Genomic DNA, 11472 nt, shown 5'->3' with positions numbered 1-11472 from the left:
ATAGACGAAGGGTTTAACGATGAAAACGGAACTCGCAAACCGGACCTAGGGCGGTTCGGCCCAAGAATATCAAATTTCGGCCTATTAGGCCCAAGTCTAAAGTTTTCGGGCTTGGGCTTACAGAGAATGCTGGTAAGAAAAAGGCCGGCTCTCTAAATTATAGCTAATTATATTATTCTAATAATAACAATTAGAAAGATCGAGAGAAATTAACAGATTTTTTTAAACCTAGTTAGAATTCATATTTGCGGGACAATTTTAACCTTATGATTAACATTAATTATATAGGAATTCGAAATTAAAAAGTATATTTTACCTTATTTACATTATATTTATCATTATTTTGTAAATTATAACTTTCTTAATTATTATCTTAATTAATGTAAAATCTTAATTATTAATAAAAAAAAACGTTACCTTATAATTTATTTTAAATTATCATTAAATAATATATATTTGAATATAAAAATAATTTCCAAAATTCTCTTTCTTAATTATTCATCAACTACATAATTCTTATATCTTCATCTCTGTTACATTTGCTGCCTGCAATTTAACCAATTTCGATACATCATTCGTAGTTATCGAATTTCTTTATCAATTCCATCCAATTTCATTTTTCATCTCCTTATATTTCGTCCATCACCGATTTCGATTCCGTTATTCACAGAATCTCAATTTATTTCGTTCTTTCATTCTCCTCATGCATCCGGTTAATTGTCTTCCTTAATTCATTATATTTTTCTGTACTCCATTAAATCGTAGTATTTCTAGAATGTTTAACGTTATATTCTGAAATATTTGTTTTAGACATATACCACTTCATATATATAACAATACATATATATATTACATAGTCTCCAAAGAATTTCGATTGTCTGTTATGTAAATTAGTTTATATATACCACTTCATATATACAATAATGCATATAAATTGAGATACAGTAACCGATTAATATGATATGTGTGTTATGTTATTTTTTAAATATATACCCCTTCATATATACAATAATATACATAAATTGACATACAGTAATTGACAAATATGATCAGTGTGTTATGTTTTTTTAGATATATACCTCTTCTTATTTACCATAATACATATATATGGACATCAAGTAATCATAGAATATCATATGTTTTATTCAAGTAAGCCCGATTTTGTCATCGAAAAATTGCAACATTCTTTCAATTCTGGTACATTCAGTTTTCTTATTCACGTAATCTTATTTCCTCCATCACTGATTCCGATTTCATTCTTCACTGATTCTCAATTTAATTCGTTTTTTTTTGTTATCCTCATACTTTTGGTTAGTTTTCTTCCTCAATTTCTCATTTTTTTCCTTACTCCATTACATTGTAGATTTTCTAAAACGTTTTAAACTTCGATTTCATAATATTGCATTTAGATATATACCATTTGATATATACAATTTATAAATATATGCTGACATATAATTTTCGAAAAATATGATATATCGGTTTTGTTATTTAGTGTATATATACCCCTTCATAAGTACAATAATACATATAAATTTACATACATTTACCGAAAAATAGAATATGTTAAGTTGATTTATGAATAGTATATATGAAATAATACATTGTATATTTTATGAATGAAAGGTTGTATTTTTATTTTGTTAAATTGAGTAAGAAAAATTACAGAACATGAGAAAAAATCTATGTATGTATTATTGAATATATGCAGTAGTATATATTTAACAAACCACAAAACGTAAATGTATTATTCAGTAGCATATGTGAAAAATCAAAATATAAGAAACATTACCAGAATATATGCTACGAAAGGAAGAAGAAAGAACAAATTTTTGAAGAAAAAAAATAAATGCTACGAAATGGAAGAATAAATAAGATACGAAAAAAAAGACTAACTATATCACAAGAAGCAAATCAAAAGGGAAGAAGAAAGAATATTTTTTTTATAATAGAAATCGAAGAAGAATGTCGACGCCGGAATTGATGATCGTGAGAAATTAACTTTTGGCTGGGCATGAAATTAAAAATACTATTACCATATAAGATAATAATTTATACCATATTTAAATCATTCTAAAGTTAATAAATATTACCTTTATAAATACAAATATATATATATATATATATGTATTAATAATTAAGCAAGTTACAATTGATATAATAATATGGTTGTTAATAATTAAGAAAAATATTGTTCAAGATTAATGAAATTTGGGTAATAAGGTAAATTCATTTTATGAAAAATATTAGTCCATTTAGGATTTTTATGTAAATTATTAAAAAGAAAGGTTCATTGTGTAATATCATATAACAATTTAGGCTATTTTAGTTGAAACCTCTAATAATTAAGTATATAGAAATATTTTTTTAAAATACTGCAAATATAATCAAATCTATCGGTAAAGCTGAAAGACCCTTGTGTATTATCGGTGATAAACTAATATTTTCAATATGGTCTACCAAAAGTAGACTTCTATTGATAGACTTCAATAGATTCGGTTATATTTACAATTTTTTTAATATGTATCTATATATACAAATACTTTTAATTTAATTGCTTTATTTACAACTATCTCGTTATTGGGTTACAAATATAGCAAAATTTATCAAAGTTTATTTTTGATAAATCATGTTGAAAATATTGATCTATCATTAATAGTCTATTAACAATCAAAATTTACCAACTAATAAACTTTGACAGATTTTATTATATTTGTAAATTTTTTAAATGTGGTTATATACTTAATTATTATTCATAAAATTACATTATAAATATATTAAAAAAAAACCCTCAAATTTTCTTATTTGTTTTACTTTTTTTCCTATTGTGTAATTTTTTAATGAGTTCAACATCATGTGAATAATGAAGAATCGATCCTCTCACATTCAATTTTTTATTTTAAATGATTTTTCTTGTTGTTTTCGTTTATTCTAAATTCTTGTTCTTTATTAAAATTGAAATCTCTTTTCTCAAAATTTTCGTAATTTTACATTTATTTTCATCATATGCTCAATTTCATAGGATTTTTTATTTTTTAAAATTATATCTAGTTTTTGGTTGACTTTTCTCTTCTTTATAAGTTCATTTTTCCTAGCGCTATTGCTTTTTTTTTTCTTTTTAAATTATTTCTTTAGCATAATGATTGTAATATTTGAACTTTTGACATTTATAATTAAAAGGTTATGGCTCAGGTCAGGTAAAGTATACTCTTATTGACTTTTATCACTAAGGGACTATTTGGAAAAAGGGTTGGGATAGGGGTTAGGGTTATGATAAACCTAAGATTATGATAAAATGTATTTGAGGGAAGGATTATGAAGGAAATGGTATGATAAGATGTGTTTGGGAGAAGAGTTATGAAGGAAGTGTTATGAAGGAAGAGTTATGATAATGTTGTGATAAAAAGTGTTTGGGAGAAGGGTTATGTGGGTAGAGTTATGATAGTATTATAATAAGATGTGTTTGGGGGAAGAGTTATGTAAGTAGTATTATGAATTTTTTTTTAATATATATATATATATATATATATATAATTCATATTATAAATCCAATACACAAATTTCATATATTAACTTACCAAATTGTCATAGTTTTCGTACAACAATTTGTCTTAATATCTTTAAATACGACGTTCATTTTTAACATTCTTCAAGTAATCGTTACGTGCGAATAATTTTTTTTGTTTTTAAAATTCATACTCTAAATCCAATACACGAATTTCGTATATTTAATTTACCAAACGTCCTAATTTTTGTAAAACAATTTGCCTTAATTTATTTAGCTACAATGTCCATTTTCAACATTTTTTAAGTATACGTTACGTTTCAATAAATTGATTTTTATGAATATGACACGCACGCAACCCGTAAACATGTAAATAAGTGCAATTAACAATTGGAAATACGAAGTATTAGAAACGAAAAATAACAATCAACGCTTTTATCAACTATAGTTTGTTTTCTAGTGAAAATTACAATAAATCTAGTTTTAGGTTTCTCTTCAATTTATTTTAGTCTACTTTTAAAATATTAAATTTAATTTTTATTTTTTTAATGGTGATTTATATACTTTCAAAATATTTATTTCAGTCATTCTGCAACAATTATTGGGTAAAAAATTTATGATTCTACTGCCTCTATAACAAAATATTTGTTATGTTAATTTAATCAAGCTTAATTTAATAACCAAAATAACATTATGAAAAATATAGACAAACCGCCTCTAAATAATAGGAATGTTGAAATTACCACTAATTATTAATTTAATCAAATAGTTCTTATAATTTTTTAATTGTTGTAATAAATTTATGGTAGTTTGTTAAAATGTTACTATTTTTTTTTTATTGAATTGACATTCCTTAGAAATTTAAGCTAATTAATAAAATACATTGAGGTTGAGATTGATATTAAAATTTTAATTTTACGAGAAATTAAAATTTTAATAATGTAATTGTACCAAATTCATAACTTAAAAATAAGCTATGTTTTTAAAATAAAAAGATTAAAATTAACAAAATTCATAAATATAAAAATTATAAACGAGAAAAAAATAGATTAAGGAAGAGTTAAAGAAGAGTTAAGAAAAAGTTGAATAAGGGTTAAGAAGTGTTAAGAAGTATTGAAGAAAAGTTGAAGAAGGGTTAAGAAGTGTTGAAGAATGGTTGAGGAAGGGTTAAGAGACTAAAACTAGGGTCACATAACCCTTCTCCCAAACGAGGGTTGGATTACATAACTCTAACCCTCCAAACGGCCCCTAAATGTTTTTTTTCATCTTTTTTATAACAAATGCATTGAAGAAACTAACCAGAGTCAAACATACAATGCTTCTCATAAGACAGAAAAATCAACCATGCACAAAAACATCCAAACTCACCTTCAGAATGACGACGAGAGAGCAACAAAGATAGTCCTATGGCTACCAAAAGAAACTGTAGCATGCGCAAGACAGTGTTCGCCTATAGCGAGCACCAACCAAGAGACATAATCCGAGAGGAGACAACAAAGGCTTTGACATTCAAGGACAAACCATCCAACTCAAACAGGTTAAATCCCATAACATTAATTAGCCCAGAGCAATTAGACTAAAGAGGGAGAGGGTATCCACAACAAACCTGGAACAACATCAACATTGAGCATGGAAAGAGCTTCCAAGTTTTTTATACCCCATTTGATCTCAACTTTTCTTAATCTACAAGAATAAGTGATCCAGCCAAATCACGAACCACCCAATTGGTACAACCAAAATTAGTATGATCAACCCAAGAGCCATCTAAGTTAATCTTCCAACAACACCTAGGACGATGAGGAGGACAACTTTTTTATAATTAAAAGCTTATCACTAACGACCTACTTTTAATTCACTATCTAAATCTAGGAAGGATCACAGTACACAATTAATATATATTCCTTTGCTTCTCTCACCAATAGATTTTAACAAATATGTATTTTTCTCCACTTTCTCATTCTCTTCTTTCAAATTCATCTTCTTCGACTCATTCATTCCTAATGCAACAAATTTTTCAAAGTAATTTCATGCAAACTCTTTTTCAAAGCAACCATAACAATTAGAAAACAATTAAACTGCAGTTAAACTATCTATGGGTTAAAGGTTAAAAGGATTGTAGTAAAAGTCAACAAGTACCCTCCCATATAAGTGATAGATTTCTATATCCCTACGTGAATCAGTCAGTGACTATTATTAATAGATTTCAAGCAACATAAACTTATAAGTCATAGACTTTAATTATTGATCATACCATTGATAGAATTTCTTAGAAATACCCTGCACCACTATTGTGTACCTATTGTAGAGCTCGTTCTAGAGTTTGTATGCTCGTTGATATCAGTCTATCAATTATATATTTTTTCAGTGATAAATTAAAGTATATCATCTATATGAATCTATAAGTTAGAAAAATATAGTACCATTGATAGCAAAATTTACAAGGGATGATAGACTCTATCCTTATTTGCTAATATCATGTGCCTGATTGCTATATTTGTAATTACCTCTTTATTATAAATATTTGATAAAAGTCCATTGTGTTCTTCATTTTTTTTAATAATACGTGAGGAAAAATTGCACGTTTGACCTCAAAGTCTATAGTATACATATTATTTGATTGCCTATTATATTATGTCCTCCAATTATTATAGTGGAAATTGAAATAATTATTAATATTACTACGTAAAGATTGCTCCTTAACGCAACATTAGATTGTCCCATAAGCAGCATTAGAAAATTAATAATAATGAAAAAGGTTGGTCCATTGGCAAGCTTTATATTTTGAGAAATTATCATAAATCCTCTTTTTCTTCCAATCTATAAGAACCTTCACATTGACTCTTCTTTAAATAATATGAAGTTGAAGATGTTATTAATTTACATTGCAAATTCATATGAATAATTCATTTATGACTCTAAAACTTTTTTATCTCAATTTTTTCAGCAGTACTTTACAAAGATTTGTAAATTAAAACAAAAGAAAACAAAACAGTGAATTATTCAATTTTGATCGAAGTCCAAAATTTTAATCAAATTTGACTTCAATTTTTAAATGATCTAACCCTAAATTGATTTAGACTTAAGGATTTTGTTTGAGAGAGTAGAAAGAATCCATTTTAGAAAAATCTTGACTATATTCAAGTAGTTTTTTGAAATTAAAATTTACCAAACTGTCGGATTATTTTAAAAGCTATAGTTATCGCAAATTAAGGCTTAGCGAAAGAAAATCCGTTAGGAGTAGGGTTTTTTCTTTTTTTTTTTTTAATTTCAAGAGAAAAAGAAAAGAGAATAATATTTTTTGGTAGGGGTTGATTGGGAGGTTTCATAGAAGCAAAGCAACGAAATAAAAATATATTAATATTATAAGGTATATAATTTGAAAGTAAAATGGAAGAAGGTGAAGCCCTGAATCAGCAAACAACTGCCATGATTACACACCGTTCTCATGCAATGAGTGTTCATAAATACCTTTGCTTAAAATGTTGGCAATGCCCAACTTCACTTTAATTACCACCACAACTCATATATCAAAACCTTCTGGTGTGTGTGTATATATATATATATATATATATATATATATATAATATACATTTATTTATTCTCAATTCATTGAGAGAATATTTTTTATGTATTTATTTTTAATTATAGACGATCTATGATGACAATATTCTAATAATGAAACTCATTTGACTTTCACTTGTATTCTACAATAAATTTTAGAGAGGAAAAACGATTTGCATAATAAGAGAAGAATGAAACGTTAGTGTAGTTTCTGCCACAAAATCCTCCAATATATAAGTCAAGCTTTAGCAAATGATCAGCTCAAGCTAGAGATGGGGAGAAAAACCTACTTATGGATTTCTAGTCCCTAATACTTGGATTGGGATCCAAACCTAAAATGGATTAGAAAAAGTTTATCAAAGTTGGTTGGCTAAATATGGCCAAAGAGGGTTCTTAAGGACCAGGGATGCTCACTTTGGCCTCGGCTTCAAGCGAGTTGGATTTGTTTTGTGTGCTTTTTCGATCCTTACTAGCAATCGTTTTTTATTGGATTCACGAATTTTTAGTACAAAAACCCACCAAAACATATCTTTAAAGGTGAAAATATGTTAAAACTAAGTGGACATGTTGACATTTTAAAATATTACTAGAAACTTAAATTGCCAACTTTTGATTGGAAATGCAAAGGAAAGTTTTTCAAAACTCTTAAAACTTTTACAGAGTCTATTACATATCATATCAAATTTTAATATTCTTTTAAACATGACGTGATTTAAGTTAGGTTTTCTTTTTTAAAAAAATGGTAATAAATTAAAACATTTAAAATAATACGAAATTTAAAATGAAAACCAACCAAAAAACTCGAGATTAAGACACGTATTCAAAGCTTAATTAATTTCAAACAATGGCAGGTATCATTGATCTTGAGGGAGGAAAATCATTATTCACTCAAAAAGTATTCTGAAATGATGTATTTATTTAATTTTTGTTATATTGTTTAAAATAAATTTTATTCTCTTTTTTTCTTCTTAGATAATTTTATTTTATTTTATTTGAGTTGAAATCATTTGAGTTTCATCTTTCCATTTAATAATATAAATCTAATTATTACTTATTACCTTACCTTCCACGAGTATTTCTATGCACAGTTTATTGCTTCTATAAGAAGAATCTCGATATTTTATATGTAAGAAAAAGTTCTATGAATTGCTTCATTGTTATTCAATTAATAAGATTAATTTTGAGTTTGATACGAGTTACTATACTCTACTAAATAACCATAAAATTTATCTCAATTGCCTATTAAATTTCATTAACTATTCAAAATTAATTTTACGAGTCTAACTTTGTTGCAACTTGTGTTATTAACTAAAATGTTTCGAGTTCTTTTACTATTGTGTTTGGAAAAAAAAAATTAATATTACCCTACTCATCATGGGAAGGTGATATAAACTTCGCATGAACTTTTGTTTTTCTTGAATAAAATTTTCTTGTTTATAATTATAAAACTTTGGCTAAATTATAACTTCTTAAATCATACTTAAAAGAAGTGACATTTTCAAATATAAAAAATGAATTGAAATATTTACAAAAATATATTAATCTATCGATATATATTAGTGATATTGATAGATACCGATAAAAGTCTATCATTTTGAATAGAGTCTATGTCATTTCCAATAATTTTTCTAAAAGAAAATTATAATAAATTTACTAGTTTACCAACTTTATGATTTATGTGCTAATTAATTTTACAACTTTTAACACTTACCTAATGACACATTGGTCATATACTAATTATTTAAAATTATGTTAAGAAGCATCCAAACATATAATAATAACTCTTTTAAACAATACAAAATACGTATAAAAATCGACACAAATGTATATGTGGTTCACTAATAATGTGTTAGCTAGTTCTATATAAAAAGCAGAGGGAGAACAATTTTGTTAAAGAAAATTTTTCAGATTACAGTATACTATCACTGAATATATCATTTGAATATTTGTGGAAGGAGGGATGAGAAAACAAGGAGAAAGCACTCCCCGATATGGATATATTACAGTAATATTGACAACAATAGTCTCCAATGCAAAAGATCAAACTACCTAAGAACATGGAATAATAAAAGATGAACAAGTAAGATAAAAGAGTCAAATTCCTTTAGGAAATTAGAGAATGCTAGCTAGTGATAGCTATCCATAAAATTAGCTCACATTTCATGAAAATTCAAATGAAAATTTTGGAGGTAAGGAGACCATTACGTATCGAATTCAAGGTATTTCAATAAATGTCAAATAAAATATATAATAATCATTAAACAAAGTATTTCAAAAAGAAATAAAAAATATTATTTACATGTTATTACTTATTAGTATGACAATCACCTATTGTAACTAGAAATAAATTCAAAAATATCATAGATGTCATATATACTTTATAAAATCGCTTTAAATAAAGGTCAAAGGGAACAAGCTAATTTAGCCAGCCTTTAAAAAAGAGGGGGGAAAGTAGTTCGGGTAAAACCTTTTTTTTTTCTTTTTTTTTTTCATTATTATTTATTATTATTTTTATTTTTAATTTTGTATTGAAAAAAGTTAGAAGAATTTAATAAGAAACTAAAACAAATATATATATATATATATATATATATATATATATATATATATATATATATATATAAATTCTAAAACCGTGAGACATTAAAGAAAACAAAAACATTTACATTCTATTGAAAGATTACTAAAATACGGAATTCATGACATATGAGGAGTAAATAAGTGTTAAATTTTTATAATTTTTAGTTTTTTAAATTTTAAGTTTTGATTTCAATTTAGCATCCGTCTTAATTTGTTACTTTTATTTTATTTTTGAAATTTCAAGTTTGTCTAAATTTGGTTTCTAAAATTTTAAAATTTTAGGCTTTTAATCTTAATTATTATTTAAATATTCACTTTTAGTCGATTGATCGTCGTTATCCATGGATCAATTTATATTACTTATTAAGTTAAATTTTAAATATAATTTCAATGTTGTGAAAAATTGTGAAATCGAATTAATTATAGATTAAAAAAATAATATCGTCATCCTTACAATTTCGTAAAATAATAATTTAAGTTTTATTTAGTAACCATTTCGTTTATTGTTTTCTATTTTTTAAAGTTAAGCATATTTCATTCTTATTTCTTACGATAACTTATATAATATTTGTTGAATACAAAGGTTAAATTCTTAATTAAATTTAAAATAGAGATAAGATGTAGAAGTTAGCTACTTTTTCTATTTTTCAAATTTTACTTTGGTTTTTTAAACTATTAGTAAAAAAGTAGATAAAAGATACCGAAATAGTGTTAAAAAATTTAATTAAAAAACTAAAATACAAATGGTTATGGAACGTAATTTTTGTGTTATTAAACTTTGATTAGTTGGAATTTATGTATTTTTAGTTTTATAACATTTTAATCTTTTAATTTTATTAATAAGTAACAATTTGATAAGCATACTTTAAAATGTATACATTATCGGTACAAATATTAAAATTTGTTAATGCATTAAAATCGATGAACTAAATTGTTATAACCTTAATTATAATATAATTATTTAAAATTAATTAACATTAATAAAATACATAAACATTTAAGTGACCAAGAAATCATGCCGAATTGATGCAAAAACGAAAAACCCATCCGTTTTTTTTTCCCTACAATATTCTCTCTCACATTCCTTTTATCTTTCTTCTACCTATAAATAAAAACCGTAACCATTTTCTCAAATCCCTAAAATCCGCCATGGCCTCCGTCTGCATTTCCAATTGCATCAACGACGCTCATCTCCCCGTCCGTCCCACCTATATAAACCTCTACAAGTGGCCGGAATCCGACGCCGAGTTCATCCGATCCGTCAGTTCTAAGCTCAATCGAACTTCTCGAGTCGTCGATAGCATCTCTTGCCGTCAGATGTACCTCCGAAGCTACACTTTCTCTCGAGAAGAAGAGCACGCGCCGGAGACCAAGACTAACAAGTGTTTCGCTAAAGTCGGAATGCGCCAGAAAATTTCTCGCCGGAAAAAGAAGAAGGCGTCGGCGTCGGCAGAGGAATCCGGCGACGGAGATGAGAAGATTAGGAAATCTTCCAGGTTGAAGAAAGCGAAGGAGATTTCCTGCGCCGCTTTGACGTCTGTCTTCCGACGATTGTTATCGTGCACCGCTAAAGTCGACGTCGCCGATACTATGCGGGAGGTTCATTAGTTTTTTTTTGGTTAAATTGCAAATTTGTCCCTTGGGAAAAAAGAAGTGTAGGGACTAAATTCTAAAATTTAAAAATTTTAGGGGTGAATTTGTAGTTTAATTTTTCATTTTTCCTTTTTGGTTCGCTTTTTGCTTCATAGTCGGCGATGGAATTCAGCGAGGAAGGGAAGGGAGTGGTGTACGGACAGATTATGTAAATTAGATTTCTTTTTCTTTTG

At 26.5% G+C, this 11472-nt stretch overlaps 1 protein-coding gene across 1 annotated transcript; it reads left to right on the top strand.

Moving 5' to 3' along the window:
• The first annotated feature begins 10795 nt into the window (after positions 1–10795).
• LOC103501967 (uncharacterized) lies at positions 10796–11254 on the top strand. Its single transcript, XM_008465752.2, has one exon. The coding sequence runs from the start codon at positions 10796–10798 to the stop codon at positions 11252–11254; it is 459 nt and encodes a 152-aa protein (XP_008463974.2).
• Positions 11255–11472: the final 218 nt, after the last annotated feature.

The sequence above is a fragment of the Cucumis melo genome, chromosome 11 (assembly GCF_025177605.1).
Source record: "Cucumis melo cultivar AY chromosome 11, USDA_Cmelo_AY_1.0, whole genome shotgun sequence".
NCBI classification, from domain to species: domain Eukaryota; kingdom Viridiplantae; phylum Streptophyta; class Magnoliopsida; order Cucurbitales; family Cucurbitaceae; genus Cucumis; species Cucumis melo.
The sequence above is the reverse complement of the archived record's forward strand: the minus strand, read 5'-3'. Positions and strand labels throughout refer to the sequence as shown.

What these genes read in the sequence shown, in the direction of transcription:
- LOC103501967 (XM_008465752.2), top strand. Translation starts at nt 10,796, where the DNA reads ATGGCCTCCGTCTGCATTTCCAATTGCATCAACGACGCTCATCTCCCC.